Raw genomic sequence first — 19,689 nt, forward strand, 5'->3', positions numbered from 1 at the left:
AGTTCAGCTCACTTGTATATCATCTAAATGTGGGCTGAGGAATTTAATCTGAGCTCTCAATGTGGTACCTGCTGCTCTCATTGATGCCTCAATCACTTTAACTGGAACCACTAACGGTTTAAGTTTGTTTCTCTGTTGAAGGTGCAGTAACTAGGATAACATGAAACTACATAACTGCAATTGTCTTAGTGTCCAGTGTTTTAGTGGTATCACATGACAGGGTTTTCTGCATGTTTAGTTCAGACAGTTGTTAGTTTAGTTCAGAGAGCACCTTGCTGACTCACTGAAACACAAATGATCTGTTTAGGGTTCACACATGATATCTTCAGATTTACTCCTGCCATTCAGTGCCATCACACAATGCAAAGTGGAGATCTGAAGGAAAAAAGAGAAACTGCAGGTGCTGGTATGTTTTGAAAACAGTGTATGAGCTGGAACATCTCCTTATCCTGGACTAAGAGAACATCGACAATCTGATTTTGAGAGAAATGCACCACTCACATGCGTTCCTTGTTTGACAGCCAACTGACATGATCGTGACATTAAATGACTCGTAATGTCTCTTGTAAATTTAACCTGAATTCATCAAATACACCACAAACGTTATAACTTCAAAACTTCAAGTTCAAGCAAGCAAGTAATTGATCTGGCTGTCTTCATGCCTGGACTTGGAGGTTTTCATGTGAGGACAGATAAAAGAAATACTGTAGCGCAGCTGTGTCTAAAAATGAAAGAATGGCCCTGAAACCACAGAGAGGCATATTTATAACACAGATGACCACAGGGTGACACTGCAATGACATACAGTATATATAAATATGAACACACAGCTGCTTTGAACACATGTACCCAAAGTACAGAGGCACATATGGCACACACACACTGACGTGGAGACACACAGCCTAACATAACATGGGATGAAGAGTGACAAGCTTTCCCTCAGGCGGTGACCTGAGGTTTGTGTGCTGACAAGAACCCAACCCAGAAACTCCGCCTCCATCCTATCATCTTAAAGATAGTCTGAACCGTCTCCTTTCTTTGTCTCTCTGCCTGGACTTTTATAAAACCGCAATGCTCTTGTTCAAAAGGGACAACGATCCAAGACAGAGAAAATGGAGAAGCAGGAAGAGAGAGCAAAGGTGGTAGATGTGTGAGTACCAGAGAGAAAACTGGGTAAATGAGGGAATGAATGGGAGGGGAGAGAGATGCGGGAGGGAGCATTAAAGCGCAGCAGGAGTGACGGACACAGAGATTCAGGGTGACAGAATTAGGGTGCTCTTGTGTATTTTGTATCTGTGTGAGCATGTGTGTTATTCCTGAAAGGACATACGTGCAAAAAAGAACTATATATGTAGCATGCTAGTCTCGGTCCAGGGTGACAGGTGAACAAATCATTTCCCTGTAATCACAGCTGGTCCCTGGAAATCAAACATCATAATAGCTTAAAGTATTGCTGAGTATTTCATGAGTTTATAAACCTGTAACCTAGAAATCAAAAACTCAAGAGAGCAGCAATGATTAGTTGATAAATTATCTAATGAATTGATTGATCGAAAGAAAATTAGCGGCTACAATCACTAGCTGGAATCGCTAAATCATTTATGTATTTTCTCAAGAAAAAATGTCAAACATTTGGTGGTTCTCAAATATGGGAATATGAATTAAAGTAAATTTAATATTTTGGGGTTTTGCACTGTAAGTCAATAAAATAAGGCATTTAATGACGCAACCTTGTGCTCTAGGATATTGTAATAAAAAACTCTATCATTTTCTCAAAGGAGCTTGACATCATGACACTACTCAGGCTCAGCTAAGTGAGGCCATCCTTCTTGGAAGTTGGTGACAGTTTTTGTAACAGCAACATTAGAGACTAAAATAATTCAATTCCAGCATAATCACTCTAATTAACAGAGTCACTCATGGGGGCAAAATAAATTTGTGTAGTGCTCTCACGTCAAACTTTGATGAACTTTGGCATTCAAGTCCACACACTTGATTAAAACTGATTTTAGTCCAAAATTGGTCATTTCAGGCGTCAGGCTAAAATTATGCCAGATTGGCTGTCACTGACATTAAGTCATTTTTTTTATTTTTGTCATTTCTGAGGACATGGTCGTCTTGTTTGAGTAAAACTTTATTGGAATTAAAATGGAAAGTCAATGGACAAACCCATCCAGGGATTCCATGCTAATGCTCAATGTGAGCAGCCACGTCGTGGAAGGTCAATTGATCCAGAATGTGTGAGCATAAAAGCTGCAGGTTTTGGTCATGCAGAGAGGCTGATTAAACCATGTAGTGTGAGTTAACACAACATACATGATTAAATATGCACGTCGCCTACCTAAGTGACAAACTAACAAACTTAACTGCAAACTGTCTCGGCAGTCGCGATCCAATTTTATGCAATTGATGGTATAGACCAAGCAATGGTAGAAATGTGTCGACTGGCAGAGACTTGACAATACATTTTTCCACTGTGGGAGCTATCCCTTATTCACACTGTCATTCACAGTGTCTGCACTGCTACCCTGCTCCACAGCAAGCGACTGGCCGTGTTGATGATGGTGTAGCTGCTTCGTACTCTTTTCTGCTTGTCTGTACATTGCGAATATGTCCAAAGATACGTAGTATTGATATCAATGCAAAAACAGTTGTCATTACAGATGTGTCCTCCTCTTGCAAACTACCCAGGCGACACCCCTCGCCGAAACCAAACGGAGTATTTCCAGTAAGTGAGAATGTGTTTGACACAGGCAATGTGCTACATGTGTTAGAGGACAATGTCGAGACCTCATTCTGCAGACACAGTCAGGAGTTCATATGAGAAAATTTCTAGCGTCTGTGCGATATATTCGGGGGCAGGCAGGGCGATGTATGAGTTCAGCTGCCTCACTAGGTCTGGTGATTTGTGCAGCGTTGCAGCTTACACACATTTTCACCTGAGAGCAACAGTTGGTGGTGATATTGCATCTCTATTGTTCTCATTTAGACCCTTAAAGCTTCTATTTTGACAGAAATCTAATTTTACTGTTTTGAGTCTCTTGTTTTTAACTCAAGTGTGAGGCAGATGTATTTGTTCCAAATAAAAGAAGAAAATAAGAAAATGTGATGAAGTATGTTATGGTACAGTTATTTTACCATTTCTTCACTGAATTTACATAGCAGTTACTTTACAGCCATATATACCATTACTATGATAAAAAAAAAAAAAACCCATATACCTTATTAGAAGATTTTGGCTATATCACCCACCACTATTCCAAACCTTCTTTCTTCCCATCAAGGTGCTCAGTATAGCTGTGACTATGTTCCCTCTGACGTTCTTGCACCAACCTTGGCTTTCTTTACCCAGAGATAAGTCATGTTGAATGAGACCCAAAATGCATTTCCAGACTTACTTTAATCATCCAGCCAACAGGCTCTCAGCTCTGCACAGCACTTCCAAGCCTGGGTTCAGAAAGCAGACGCTGACATTCCTGTTCCAGGTGACACTTTTGTAAGTCTTGAACTGCTAACTGGTATCTCTTATTCAGGTGTACCATAAAGGTTTCTGTATTAAACATAGCTGGAACGCATTTCTGATTATAATCTGTGTTTACTGTTTGGTATACTGAAGATGACACTGATGTTTTGCCTTTACCTCAGCAGTTATAAAAGTGATATCTGAGAAATTGCATTGGGATTTTCTCATAGAATATATTAAAGAGAACATAGTGTAACTTGCTTGTAACTGATTCAAATGCCTGCATCTGTGCTAGTTGACGTGCATGAATGTGCACACTGCTAAAGAGGAAAGAAGTGTATTTTTCATTTGTTCTTGTCACATGTATGACTGATGTTCATTTTTTGGCATTGGTATCCATTCATTTTTTCTTGCTATCAACCTGAAAATATGTATGCTCAAAGTGACAAGTCGATGGCACAACATCATCCAAAAACACTATTACGGCATTTTCCCTCCAGTGCCCTCTCCGGTGACAGATATTTTTAGTTTGATGGCTGCGAATTTGATGACAGTGGGAGATGACACCATTCTGCTTCCAACTTATTCCTCGCCCCAAGCTATTAGTAATTGCTAACACACAAGAAGACTAAACACGACATGACAAACACACAATTTCAACAAGCAAGTGCACAGAATTAGAATGAATAGGGGGCGACAAAGCAGCATCTCATTACTGTATATTTCTGAGCAGCGATGGAGCAGAAAACGTCTGTGGCTGCAGTAAATTAGAGGGATTACACTACTGCCAAATTACTGTCAAATAATTGACATACTGACATTCACGCTGGAGTTTTCTCAGCTGTGCCTTGTTGAGAATCAGCCAATTCTCTCGCCAGGACCTCTCAGACTCATTTGCAGTTAAACAGCCAGAGAGATGGATGGAGGGGAGGTTGGATGGATGAGTGTGTGTGAACATCTTGTGCAGCTATTCTCTGTCTTCCTCTGAGGTGTTCTTTGAGATAACCAGGAGCTGCTGTCCACTGGCAGAGCTTTACTATGGGAACATCTGTTTTTGGTCGATATTTGTTCTTGTGTATCATTGTGTATTGTGTCCTTCATGACAAGTTTTATCCACCAAATAACAGCCACCATATGTTTTTAAAACAATAAAAATCTCAGTAGTGCCTCGCATACATTGCTGGATGTCTCACAGGGATGTGTCATACACAGTGATATGAGGAATAACAATGATTATTTGTAATGTGGTTGGATTTAGCAATTAAATTATACGTAATAAAAAAGAAGCCTTACTGTAGATAGAACCAGGCCTTTATCTGAAAGAGGGTTATATTGGAGACAGGCTTTTATTAAAATTTAATTGCTTGTTTATGTTGTTTGTTTATATAAAATGGATGATGGTTGATATAACTTGGTCAGATTTGTTTAAACTCTGAAATACTGACATCTGCATTTATCTCAAAATCCAGTATGGTACAGGCTATATATTGTACATTTCCACAGTACTTATTCAGTCATTACAACAACATAATTCATAAATGCCGTTCTTTTCATTCACAAATGAACTGGAGTCTATGTTTTTCATTGGTGTTTAAGTACAGTCAGTGAAACTCAACATGTCCTGCACAGATGTTTCTCTACCATGAGATACCATCAGGCTTTTGGGAGCATGTCAAGATCTAATATTTTGCCAGTGTCACATGTCCTCACTTCACTGAATAAAATGATGAGGCCCTTAGATTTGTTGTGAGAAATCTAAACAGTGTCGTAGGCCACAGTATGGAAAAAGGTAGAAACTCAGAAAACAGATACGTGTCCTCAGAGATATTGTCTGTATCAACATCTTGCGCTGTGGAGATGCTTGTCTGTGCTCTGATTCATGAAAAGTTTGTTTTCTCCATGAATCCACGGGGACATGAGTACTACACTCTACACAGCTCGAATGATATCAAACATAAGATATGAATAATAGCGTAATTCAGTTGAAATGAGTCTTTCACAAACAGCCCATCAGCACTAGCAAGCTGTCTCTTTGTGTTGGAGTGTGTAACAGAGAAATGCCGCTCTCGCCTCCAGCTCGCACAACCCCGAGGAGAGACTTTCCCTTCCTGGAGATTAGGATTAGAGCCATACTAAGTCTGATTGAACACCGCAGAAGAGCTCTTTCTGCATGTGTGTGCTTCTGTGAGGGTGTGTTTTTGTACACGAAGGCTTCTCGCTGTATGTGTCTGTATGTCAAACCTGTGCATACAAGTGGCAGTGTGTACGTGAGGAGAGGATGTTATTGGTGACTGAGCGCCTGCGTGAGATTATGTGTGCTTGTGTATGTCTAAATCAGTCAGTGTGTGTAAGCAGGGAGGCTTGGTATTGAAGATATTGTAGGTGTGCGTGCACACCTACAACACAAATCTTGTTCATAGTGCAGAGCTATGTGTGATAAAACATCTACATGAAAAAGATACTGTGTCTGGATTTGTGTGTGCCGGTGTGTGTGTGTTTGTCCCAAAGTCATGTTTGGGAGGTTGCATGTAAATCGATCGTTGAGAGTGTGACGAGGATATTATATGTTTGTGCTCACGTGTGTGTATGTAAATGAGTTTGTAAGCTGGAGAGAGGAAGTATCTGTGTTAAGACAGTATTAGGTGTGTGTGTGTGTGTGTGTGTGTGTGTGTGTGTGTGTGTGTGTGTGTGTGTGTGTGTGTGTGTGTGTGTGTGTGTGTGTGTGTGTGTGTGTGTGCACGCGTGTGTATCAGTGGCAGAGCTGCAGGTCTGTGACAAAAGGCAAAAGATTAGGAGGGCGCAGCGAGGATTTAAGACTTCCCATTCCGCCTTAAATTTACTCATCTCACCACCACCAGAACTGCCAAATGTTCACATTGGAATAAATTCTACTCATTACATGCAAGCAAGGCTGTGAGAGAGGTCAATCAATAACCAGCATCCATTCGCAAATTCTACAAATTGGGATATTTCTATTTTAACACAGTGCGTTGGATGTTTGCCTTTTAGCAACATCCCGATTCCCACTCAGCACTGAAATATTCACAGCTGAGAGCAGCCCAACACCATCCAACCTTTCACTGAGGCACTCGACTGCCGCTGAGGACAGAGGGGAGTGTTTCTCGTTCGCCTCGGTCATCCAAAACAGAGCAGGCTGGATGTAGAGAGTCAAGACTCCCCACTCAGGTTTTAACCTGTCATCAAGCTCTGACCAGTGCTACATCAGCTAGCCAGCAATTAAGTGGGACCTACATTGTAGCACATAGAGGGTAAGTCTTTCTGTAATTGTGTCCTATCTACATGCATCTTCAGTTGACATGTGGGTGAAACTGGCCGTTTGTTAGACTTCGCCTCCATTGACTCGTGTTGCCTGTCAAGCTCTCTATTCTAGCACAGCACTTAACACAGTACTTCACAGTGATAACAAGGCACAAAATTCTACTAATGTTTGGAACAATGGTTCAATGGTTTCAAAATAAGGTACACAAAAGCAGCTTATCATTTCTAGCCAGTGACAATTTTTCTTGGTCAAGAAACCATCTGTCACCAGCAGATTTTATCGGCTGTAGCTAAAAAGCTAATTAAGCCAACTTTAGCACTAAGACTTTGGTGGTAGTTTCTAGGTGACTTACTTTAAAATGAGAAAGGAGAAACATGTAAACAGGGTCATAAATGACTGCCAAAGCCACGTGTCTCAGGAAAAAAAGGCAGCGTCTTCACCAGTGAACAAAACAAAGAATTAAAGACACAGCATTGTTGTCGTGTAGTAGTGCAGAGCTTTCTTGTCCCCCTATTATAAGCATGTTGAGGAAAAATGTAAAATCAAAATGTTTCATACATTTCAAACATGTTCATATTTTCGAACAATCTGCTTTCATTTTGAACCGTACAATAACTGAATTTTTTGGCCACTTGGTGACAGCAGTTGTGAACAGCGTTGCCATAGTACAGTGTTTCTCAACTCCGGTCCTCGGGCCCCACTAACCTGCATGTTTTAGATGTTTCCTGCTCCAACACACCTGATTCAAATGAGTGGCTCGTTATCAGGCCACTGCAGAGCTTGATGACAAGCTGGTCATTTGAATCAGGTGTGGTGGAGGAGGGCAACATCTAATGCAGGGCAGTGGGGCCCGAGGACTGGAGTTGAGAAACACTGCCATAGTATCACCTTTTAAGTTGATGTAGTGAACTAGTAAACATTTCACGATTCACAAATCCAGCAGTTACACAGAATCATTATTTGAATACATTATCAGTCATTTGGAATTGTGTTTCTGACCACCTGACATGTAAGTCTGAAGTTCACTGTTATTTAGGCTGTTTTTCATCCGTATCATCCATCCATCCATCCATCCAACCATCCATTTTCTATGCCGCTTATCCCTTTCGGGGTCGCGGGGGGGCCGGAGCCTATCTCGGCTGTCAACGGGCGGGAGGCGGGGTACGCCCTGGACCGGTCGCCAGCCGATCGCAGGGCATCATCCGTATCATCTCCCCAAAAAATATCTGTCTCTCTGTTCAGCAGCTTGTCGCTAACCTTGTCCGTTTGCTGTGAGAGAACTACACCATGAGAGCAGTGAGAGCGAACTAAAGCAGCAAAGCTCTGTAAAGTAGCATATTAGAATCATTTTCTGTAGGTTCATCACTGCCACTGACCGCTTTCACACTGCCACACTGTTTTCACATTAACATTTTAGATGTGGTTAGTATAAAAAAAACCTCTTAGGATGTACCATGTACTCTGCTTCAAGAGAAATCCAAAGCTTTACTGACTTGACAGATGCTTCACTATAAATGGACAATTGTTCTTTATTGTTGTTCACTTGAATTACTAAAAATAATTTTAATTTTTAAAACAGTCAATTCAAAGAATAAAAAGATATAAATATTTTAAATGTATTAATTGGCTGTAACTGTTTTGTCAATGCAGAAGCCTACTTTAAATTGAGAACACATTATGAGGATAAAATCCTCTTCACTGACAAAAACAACATTCATACACACAGACAAACATGCATTAAACCATTCTGTTTTAATGCTCTTTTTCCCACTCTGCTACATTTTTTTCTCCCAACTCATTCATCATAGTGCAAACATTGTAATCAACAGCACAAAGTGTCACTATGGCAACACCACTATGCTCTTTGCTTTAATGCCTCATTTCCAACAATAAGATAAGGTGAAAATAACAGGCTGACAGTGAAGCTTGTCATTGTTTGTGTTTCTATGTGTGTTCCTCAACAATGCCCTCAATTTAACAGACGATCTAGTGGTTATTTGTCCCCAGGAGGCATATAAAACATCCTCTGACACTGGCAGCATGTCTGCACAAGAGTAAAGTCACCTCCGCACAACAACTGTCTTGCACTTGACCAAGACCTTGAGCCAGAAATATACTCCACGCAATCATAGCTTTACCGTCACCAAGAGCAAGAGGGTGAGATGCAATGTGCAAGATGCTACAAAGGACACATCTGTGGAGCTGCATTTTCCTGTACAGCAACAAGGCAGGGGAGGCTAAAACAGCTGTTTGACAATTCTGCCACTTGGATTGATCTAAAAACCACTAGCATAAACAATGTGGAATGGTCTGAAATATTTTTTGTGCATTTAACAAAAAAAAAAAATAATAATAATTAATTTGAACACATAGGGCGGCACGGTGGGACAGCAGGTAGTGAGCGTGCCTCACAGCATAAAGGTCGCCGGTTCGATCCCCGGGTCAGGCAGGGGCCTTTCTGTGCTTGCGTGGGTTCTCTCCGGGCACTCCGGCTTCCTCCCACAGACCAAAAACATGCTCATTAGGTTAATTGGTGACTCTTAGATTGCCCTTAGGTGTGAGTGTGAGAGTGAATGGTTGTTGTTTGTGTATGTTGCCCTGCGATCGACTGGCGACCGGTCCAGGGTGTACCCCGCCTCTCATCCGTTGACAGCTGGGATAGGCTCCAGCCCCCCGCAACCCCGAAAGGGATAGGCGGGTATAGAGGATGAATGAATGATTAATTTGAACACGTTGAGTCAATTTTGGAATAGAAGAAAATGGAGCAGTTGTTAACATGATTGATGATGATTGAAATAAACCATTCATAGGTTAGATCCATTTTTAGCATTTAATCACTTGTTTTACTAAACACAGAGCACAGACGCAATGACTCTTACCAAATCTTAATATACAAGGAGCTGCACAGGTGCCCAATCTCAGAGCATACTTAAAGGGAAATCCCACAAAACCCAGCATGTAATAAACTACATTATCTGTACTGCGCTACATCTGGAGCCTGGTTCTAGCTCACAAAGCTGGGAAATTGCTGGACAGATAGAGAAGAGAAAAAGGGGACACTGTGTATGTGCATACAGCATGTGTGTTTGTTCTCTCACTGTACATGCATCTTAAGTGTGTCTTCACATTATTCTTTGTGTGCATGTGGTTTCAGGATTTGTGTACGTGTGTATGTGCGTGAGTGCTTTACAGTAACAGTGAACCACTCCTAGTCCTGAGATTCACCAGCAGGGCAGATGTATGTCTTGGACAAAATCAACCTGGATAATAATAAAAACAACTCGATTTTGTTGTGCAATGTGTGTGTGTGTGTGTGTGTGTGTGTGTGTGTGTGAGAGAGAGAGAGAGAGAGAGAGAGAGAGAGAGAGAGAGAGAGAGAGAGAGAGAGAGATTGGCTATTATAAAACAGGAATTTCTCGCACTCACTCAGTCGCACACAATGGGGTGACATCACCAGGGACACACAAGAGTTTGTCCTAACAAGAGACCAAAATAGACGATAACAATTCTCTGTCTCCCTCCCTCCCTCTGGTAAAATCTCAATCTTTTCTTTCTTTACCTGTTTCTCTTTCTTAATCCCCCACGCACTTTCTATTACAACAATTCTTGTACTATCTCTCTGCACTCCCATTTTCACAATTCAATTAAAGTACCCACATTTCAACATTTCAGAAAACCCCATTACTCCCTCTGATCTCTCAGTACCTTCTCCCTGTCCCTCACACTTCTGCTCTCTGTATGTAAATGATCCTGATATAACTGAAACCCCAGGAGATGAAAACAGGAAAACTGACTGTTTTCAATCTCATTTTCACAGCAAAAGCATGCAGAAACATGTATCACATCATCATATCATTGCAGAGGCAGAAAGACAGGCACGATAATATCTTACTCACTGTAAACATGAGCTGGCATCCTCCCAGTATGTAATCCAGAAAAGTGTAGTCTCTTGTAATCTAAAAACACAAGAACCAAAGGACAAAGTAAGTAAAAGGTTCAGGAAATTAACTTCATCTTCCAAGAGAAGAGGAGAGTGTTGACCTATTGACAAGTTTTTATTTGAGGGGCAGTGTCTGATACAGTTTGTTGCATTTTTTCTTACACCAGTCAATGTTGAAAACAACCTAACTAAACATAGCACACTGTAAAAATACATAAATTATTAATTCCTTTCAGAAGCAGATCCATAAAATTCCATAAAAAAATTCCATTCCATAAAAAAAACAACCCATGTGTTTTCTGATTCAAGGTACCACCAATGGAGTACCAATTATTATCATGTTTGAACACAATTTCCACTCCAATTACAATGAATATTCAGCATGGAATTTAGTGTCATTAGTCTAATCCATGCTGGCAGCCAACAAATATAATTACTGTATTAGCAGTTTTGTGCTGGATGTGTATGTGTGTGCACATGTCTGTACCAAGGCGTTCGTTCATGATTGTGCACATGAAAAGAAGAAGGAGGAAAAGAATCAATTATGAAAGCTTGTCATCATATGCACACTGCTTTAATGTCATTCCAGTAGTCATCTAAAGACTCAGTGTTCCAGCTTAATGTGTCCTCTGTTGGGCTCCAAGCTGCTGCACTAATTAGTTATTCAGAGTGAGATACTAACACCCAGTTAGAAGTGTGTCAGCGGATCAAAACCACAATGGTTTAATATAATGCTTCATTGCATCGAGTGTAAGATGGGTCATTATGAGGTGACAAGACATGAGGACATGCTGAATGATTTGGTTGACAGTCAAGTCAGTTGGATACAACCATATCGTACCTTATTTTTGTGGGTTTTTTTCGTATTGAAATTTGAAATTGGATTTCATCTTGAACAGACAACAAAGATTCTTTAAGCAACTTAACCTGGTATTTAGGAATGCGCCACATCATATCGTTCACAACAATACTGGTATTTTTTAATGTGATGAAAAAAAAATCCATATTGCGATAATTCCAATATGCTGTATTTGTTCAAGGAATGGCATTATGTTGTCACGCATAGCAACAAAAAGCATGGCCAAAAGCAAAAGTAACATTGCTACCCCAAAAAGGGGAGTGACTACAGTGGTGTGAAAGTGGTTAGTTAGGGTTAGGAGGAGAGCTTAGCAGCTATTCTGAGTTTTAAACCAAGCAGATTTCTCCCAATTTTAGCCTCTTTAACTCATTGTTTTTGTTTTACATTCTGCACACGGAGAGATTCCACTGTATGGCTTAGTCTTATGGTTCACATGAACCACTCCATATGAAACCACAAGCAACTGGTTTCTGCAAAGCAAGAAGTTAAAAAACCCCACAAAAATAAGGTCTATAATTATTTATTAAGTACATTAATTTATTAACATTTACATCACATTAGTATTTCCTAGCGATATATAAAATTGTCAGTGACATATTTTTTGATAAGTTGCAGAAGATCAGTGGAGGACTGACCCATTAGAAGCAAAAACCCAGGTGTGGGAGAAGTTCAGGGAGGCTATCATGGAAGTTCTGAAAAATCGTTCAATGACTCAAGAAGGAAAAGCAGGGCTTAACTAAGGCTGTGTTCAGCCGGCAAGTACAAGTGCAGATCTGGACCGAACTTTTTTCAAACAGTGGAAAGAGCACTTTGAGGAGCCCCTGAATGCAACCAGCACATCCTCTGCGGAGTCTGAAGACTTGAGGGTAGTCTCACCGATATCTCTGGCAGATGGTCAAAGTCAAGAAGGTCCTTGATAGCAAGGCACCAGATATGATGAGATTTGCCTTGAGATGCTAAAGGCTCTGGACATTGCTGGGCTGTCTTGGCTAACACACTTCTTAAATGTTGCGTGGAGGTTAGAAACAGTATTTGTGGAGTGGCAGTTGCAGCTTTGAGCATTCCATTTACAAAAAAGCTCCAATTACCAGGGTATCACACTGCCACGTATCCCGAGGAAAATTCACTCCAAGGTCCTAGATAGGACTGTCGAACCACAGATTCAGGAGGAGAAATGCGGATTCCATCCTGGCCATGGAACAATGGACCAGCTCTTTAACCTTGCAGGTTTACTGGGGTCATGGGAGTTTGACTATCCAGTCTACATATGTATTGTGGACTTGGAGAAGGCTTCCGACAGTTTCCCCCTGGGAATCCTGTGGGGGTACTGTGGGAGTATGGGGTACTAGGGCCATTCTTGTATAACCAAATTGAGAGCTATGTCCATATTCTCGGCACAAAGTCAAGCACATTTTCAGTGAGTGGCGGACTCTACCAAGGTTGCCTCTCATGGCCAGGATTTCAAGGCACAGGTAAAGAGAGTGTCCAGGTTGGGAACCTCAGAACTGTGTGTCTACTTTTTGCAGATGAAGTTGATCCGATGGCTTCATCAGACTAAGACCTTCAGCAGACACTGGGCCAGTTTTCAGACAAGTGTGAAGTGGCCAAGAGTCAGCACCTCCGAGTCTGAGACCATGGTGAAACAAGTGGATTCCTCCCTCTGGGTTGGGGGTGAGTTGCTGTCCTAAGCAAAGGAGTTTAAGAATCTTGTGGTCCTGTTCATGAGTGGTGACAGTGGAGATCCTTCTCCAATAGACTCATCCAGCTCTGCTGTTACAAGGACCGCTTCACGAAATCATTCCTGTCACAAGCCATAACACTGTACAACTGTAATTTGTATATAATTTATGTTCATGTGTATGTTTAACCTGCTGCTGCAACAAAAGAATTTCTCAAATTGGGATCAATAAAGTCTAAGTCTAAATATCAGGGCTGTGTTTCTGAAAGATTGTTTTGGAAATATTTTGCCCTCTGGTGGTCAGAAATCATTTAATGAAGCTTTAAGATTAGAGGTGACGTTTGTTTTCATAGAGCATGATAAAATGAAAATGTATTTATTCTGAAAAGGTCAGTTGTTTTCCTATTGTTAGCTTTCGAATTTTATTAAAGGCACTCAAAAAAAAAAACAAAAAAAACACAGAATCCCCGAAATAAAATGTTACATTTCTACTTTCTACTCTGTTTGCCTTGATAAAGTTGTATCGTTATTTGCTACTAAGATTATTTTGCTAAGTTATCTTAAGGCCCCATGCTACAACTCACAGGAAGACAAATGTAAAAATTGGAAACATGCTTATGGGATTCTACAAATCTATGTGCCAGGCTAATTAGTCAAATGCTGAGAACCCAACTTATCATTATTGTCTGCACTATCCTATCTGCGGAAAATAATCACACCAGTAGTTACAATTTAGACTGGGCTATCAACTGACCATTTTGATAATCGATGAATCTGTTGATTATTACTTTGATTTATCCAGGAATCAGATAAAAAGAAAAAGCTAAATTTGATTCTTTCCAGCATTCAAAAACAAAACCTTTCCATGTCTTGTGGTACAAGGCACTGAGAATAAAAGAGAAATGTAACTAATATATTTTTTATTATATATTTTATTACTCAAGATTTCATTATGAGGAAATACAGGATTCACTTTAGACTGTCTAATCTGCCATCTCTGGCAGATTTGTGGTTGTTTTGATGATTTAAAAAGAAACGTAATGCACCAAAATGCCTTCCATCTGTTTTCCCTCCATTTTGGGCTTCTGTTTTAGCAATTTTAAAGCTGACGTTTTATAAAGCTAAAACCCCTGATATAACTTTAGCTATTTCTTAAGCTAACACTTGATAAAGTTAACTTCCCTGATACAGCTATTTTAAAGCTTATGCTCAATAAAGCTAGCTCCCCTGATATAGCTATTCTAAAGCTAATGCTTGATAAAGCTAATGCCCCTGATAAAGCTTGATCCATCCCAAAATGGAGAAAAGACAGACAGAAGGTATTTCTGTCTATTACACTGGTTTTTAAATTAACCTGTAAACGGCTGCTGGAGACAGCAAATTTTGCCTTTGTTTGCGTAAACATAACACATGCTACATTTTGGCCAAATCAGTATGTACTGCGAATGGAGTAGGCAACTTCAGATACAGCTTTACTATGCAGCAGAGATGGCACAGCACGTGCTATGCATCATAACATAGACCCAACAAATCAATGATGACATTGATTTTGATAATTGATTTGATAACTATTTTTATCATAGATTTTAATCCATTTCATTGATTACGTGTTTCAGCTCTAGTTTAGACATAACCGAACATTAAAATTGTGAAAAAAACATGGATGCTGCCGTAAAAATGACTAGAACAAAGCTCCATCCATCCATCCATCCTCACCTTACATAACTTGACAATGATAATTCCAGAGTTTTTATAGTTCTTCTTCTTCTTCTGTTTCTTGGGGTTGATGCAGTCAAACTCCACCTGAAGAGACATTATGACATTGCAGAGAACAGAAAGATGACAAGTATTGCTATCAGAGCGGAAACTGAGAATAAAGTTTAAAAAGAAGGGGGGAAATAATGGGGAAAGTAGAGATGATAGCAGGGTTGGAAAGAGGAGCGGTGAGCTTGGGGGAAATGAGCAGACAACTGAGAGACTGAAACTTGGATCTGCACGCATTCTACACACCGCCTACAGTAACTACAACTTGACAGTCAAACTTAGAGATGTATTTTGGGCAAACTGTATTATAGTGGTGTACTACACAGTTTAAATGGGAATCCACAAAAACACTGTTAAAAGCACTATGAATTCATTTTATGTGATGAACATGAAGATTGAAGTCTTTAATACTGTAAGTATCGCACAGCAATGTGTTTGATCAAAAGAGACATTTGAGACATGCGCGCACGCACACACACACACACACACACACACACACACACACAAACAAACACACTACACAGACTCACATGCCTTAAAGTCAGCTGGTGATTCATATGACAGGTAGCTCTAAATGCCTTGTCGTGTTACCAGGGCTCAGCTAAATGCTGTTTTACATCTCAAAAGCACCTCTCATTTTCTCATCCTTCTTTTCACACACTGTCTCTCTCTCTTTCCATCCCCCATCTCTTCACTCGCCTCCCCCCAACAACATTCACCACACATGAAGAGACTCAGTGGGAGAACAAGTCATAAGGCTGCTTTGGTACATGCGTGCACGCAGTTTCACAAATGAACACACATTTGCTCACATACACACAGATGCACACACAAACACACACAGAGCTACTAATGAATGAACGATCTTCTGATCCCTGCATCTTCACATCTTTGGCAGGCAAGAAATGCAAAAGTGAGAAAATGAATCTCAGTAGTATTTAGTCATTAGCAGCTCAGACTGAAGACCCAATTGGTCCTAAGTCACCATAATGTGTGAAAAATGCACAATGCAAATCTGTGCATGATTATTCCGGCTTCCTCGTTTATAAATGCGACTGAATGCATTTAAACTGCAAATTAGCCAGTGTGGGGCAGAGCTGTAGCCCATTCAGTACAGCTAAAAGATAAAATAAAACTGTTACCCATTAGCTGATGACAGCAGTATATCAGTTATTTTGTGCAAAATCAGCTAAATGCTGTTTTTAGGTAAATAAATGGCAGCTGAGCTGCTGCATGACAAACTACATGATGTAATGGTTTCAATCCAGATCATGATCTTTGCACTGTTGCCATTTATCTTCCCTCTCTGTCTGAAATTCCTGTTTTATGTCCATTGCAAATTATTAACAAAAATTTAATACTAAAAAAATAAATATCAATAAAATACATGTTTATGTTATGTTGTTGAACCATCTCAGGTCAGCTCTACACCGTGACACTGCCTCATCTTGGGTATAAGCTGTACTGTACAGTCTATTGTATGTCTCATCACTCAGCTGAATACAAAAGTTAACATGCTAATATGCTGACCCTACCCTCAAGCTAATAAGCAACTTAAAATAGATGTGTGTGTATATATGTATATATGGATATGTATGTATACACACGCACACGCGCGCGCACACACACACACACACACACACACACACACACACACACACACACACACACACACACACACATATATAACATGCTTATGTAAAGCGTGTTATGCTGAGGCTGATGGGTACTATTTCAAACCCCACTTGAAGGCACCCATAGTGAGATACCTCACTGACTTTTCACAGAACTGGGGTTACATTGTCACTGGAAATGTGCTTAAACCCGAACTGAATGAAGGTACAGAGTTAGTTCAGAACCTAACATTTCACATTTAAACTGAACTGATAAACACATTAAGTGTACTAACATCAAATATGTTTTACCTCCACTGAGTTCTGGGCTTCACTCATCTTGGAAACCGTCGTTTGAAACTCTCCTATGAAGTCGTGGCCTCCATCATTATCATAGTCATAACACAGAACCTGTCATTGTGCAGAACACATCATATCATACCATCACCTTTTCCATGACGTGGTTACTTTGTGTAGCTTCCTTCCTGAGACCCAAGTGGTTATTTCTGTGGTATTTTGCCCTCTTTACACTTCCATACTTGTCACACTTGCATGTATGCCCATCCGAAAGACTGTCTATTCTACAATGTTAACTGTTATGAAAATTCATAATTGGTTACATTTTATACGAACAGTAACACTTTTTAGACTTGGACTTAAACACACTGTTGCAAGTCTGTACTTTGTGATTATAACACAGCATTGAAACAACATGATCAAATCACTTTGATGCAGTGCTAACCAGCGCATTAACACACTACATCCTGTCCTTTTTCCACTGTCAATCTCACATTTAATGAAGCAGAAATTCCATACCACACCAGCTTTGCAACATATGAAACTCTAAGCACTAACCTTGATGTTTCTGTCCACATCGCCATTGCAGAGAGAAATGAGGGGGACAGTGAAGGGTTTCCATGCTGGATCTAAGGTGTTCTTTATGACCTGAAGTCACAAACACAGTAATAGACAAGTAATATTTGAATTACACAGCAGCAGATATATAATGCAGTTGTAGCCATAGTAGAAATTTGTAAACTTCAGGCTATAATCTGCTTCATCCAGCCTCCTACACTTACTGCTAAAGCTACAGTGCGTGACCTTCTGTAAGACCTGGTGTTGCTGACAATGACAGCTCATGGTTGACAATAATGACAGTTAGATGATGGTGCTTTAATCCCTGCCGATGACTCACCTCTGTCCTGTGCACCAGCATCCATTTGCCGTCTTCTCCCTGCTTGTGAAACTCCAGGTAGGGGTCGGACTTCCCAAAAAAGTCCTGCGCAGACCAGAGACAGTTTGTTGTGAAGGTCTTTTGAGGGTGAATCCTGTTTTATCCTCATTCTCCCTCTCCTCATCATAACACATGTATCCCAATATGATGAATTCTTACAGTAAATTAAATTACAATGACCAAACACACCATATTGCACTGCAAAGTCTTTATTTTGTTTAATTAACATGTCTATTAAAAGATTCTCTGAGCTCCTGCAATTACTGTGCTTCGTATGTATCCTGGAGGTTTAACCAGAGGGTACACAGCAGGCACACACCAGCATTCATTCAAATCACAATTCAAGCTGTGCTGTCTCTGACCCACTGTCGGTCTTCCCTGCACCATATCCCAGAAGCTACTCCCTTGGTGCAAGATTGAAAATAAGCACAAATAAAAATAAATAATTATCCTACATGATTTTCATCTCTGACTATCAGTGCACCTGACAGCCCATTAATTGGTGAACGGCATGAATTAATTTACTGTAAAGGTTTTCATGTATAAATGTATTGTCTCTGTCGCCTTTGCTTGTGTGCCCCAAAGCAGTACATGTCGTTCGCATGCATCCAGAGTGTGTGTGTGTGTGTGTGTGTGTGTGTGTGTAGGTCTAACTGCATACCTTCTTATCCAGTTTACGCCCACTCAGGGTCAAAGTGATGATTCTGTTGTCAGACAGCTCCTGAGCTGTTATCTAAAATGACATTACAGCACAACAATAGCAAAAATACTGGTAACTATTAGCATTCACACCAATATCAGCAGGAAGAGCAGCAGCAATAACAGTCATCAAAACAGTAACAGCAGCATCCACCGGAACATCTTCATCGTCATCATCATCAACAATAGCAAACATGCCATTATAGTCAATGGCCAGGGGCAACTACAGGAACCTCTGATGATATGGTGCTGCCTGTATGTGTGTCAAGAGGAGAGACAGAAAGAAAGAGAGAGTACCTTTAAAAGACAGGACTGATTCTTACCGTAATAGATCCTTTGCCAGCTGGCTTCCCATTGGCTAAAATCAACGGCCTGTGAAGTTTCTTATTGGACACAATCTAATGGACAATTTAAGAGAGACACACAGGAAAGGAATCATGAAAGAATAGTTGAGACAAAACACAAAACTAAAGAAATATGAGTATGAACCAGTGAACATATTTACTCTGGCCTATTCTGTTGTAAATTATTGTCTGAACCTAATAAACTTCAATCAGGTCAATCAGTTTAATTAACTACTCAACTTGTGCATTTTAGCAAACAGGAAATGCTCCAACTCTGTTATTTTATCTGTCAACTTCCTGAACACAGTGTGAGTGTAGTGTGATGTTGTGTAGCTTGACATTTGCTGCTTCTGATCACCTTGCACCTAAATTTTCTGAATATTTACCAAGTTTTATAGCATGAAGGCCTGACAGAGCTAGAGCTTAATGAGAGGCTTTGCTCTACAACAATCTGACAAACACTGGCCATTACTTAGACAGCAGTGCTAATTAGTTCTCCCACACAGCTCTGGGATCAGCTGGTCATCTACTATTATACTGTAATAGCAATGGATACTGGTCAGAATGTGTCTGTATTTTTGTTTTATTTTGTGTTTAGAAAAATATGACATTACAATAGAAGTTGTCCAAGTGTGCTTAATTCAGTTGTCTGAGAGTTCAATACGAATTTCTTCATCCAAACGACAAACACTGCACTTTAGAGACTGGTCTGTTTAGTTACAATGACACATAGTCCAGTCCAACAAGCTAATTATTCCAAATTATATTATCAGAAAAATATGCATTACATTACATAGTTGTGTGGGTTTTAGTTT

General features: G+C 40.2%; 1 protein-coding gene across 1 annotated transcript in view; it reads right to left on the reverse strand.

Moving 5' to 3' along the window:
- The window catches only part of cpne2 (copine II), a 52,308-nt gene that overhangs the window by 18,792 nt on the left and 13,827 nt on the right, over positions 1-19,689 (reverse strand). Inside the window, exons 4-10 of the mRNA XM_070971712.1 lie at positions 18,854-18,928; positions 18,493-18,564; positions 17,793-17,876; positions 17,453-17,542; positions 16,910-17,008; positions 14,937-15,023; positions 10,640-10,699 (exon numbers count right to left, since the gene is read on the reverse strand). Of these exons, the coding sequence (XP_070827813.1) occupies positions 10,640-10,699; positions 14,937-15,023; positions 16,910-17,008; positions 17,453-17,542; positions 17,793-17,876; positions 18,493-18,564; positions 18,854-18,928 (567 nt within the window). The remainder of the gene's footprint in view (positions 1-10,639; positions 10,700-14,936; positions 15,024-16,909; positions 17,009-17,452; positions 17,543-17,792; positions 17,877-18,492; positions 18,565-18,853; positions 18,929-19,689) is intronic.

Source organism: Chaetodon trifascialis, chromosome 10 (genome assembly GCF_039877785.1).
Source record: "Chaetodon trifascialis isolate fChaTrf1 chromosome 10, fChaTrf1.hap1, whole genome shotgun sequence".
Classification (NCBI taxonomy): Eukaryota; Metazoa; Chordata; class Actinopteri; order Chaetodontiformes; family Chaetodontidae; genus Chaetodon; species Chaetodon trifascialis.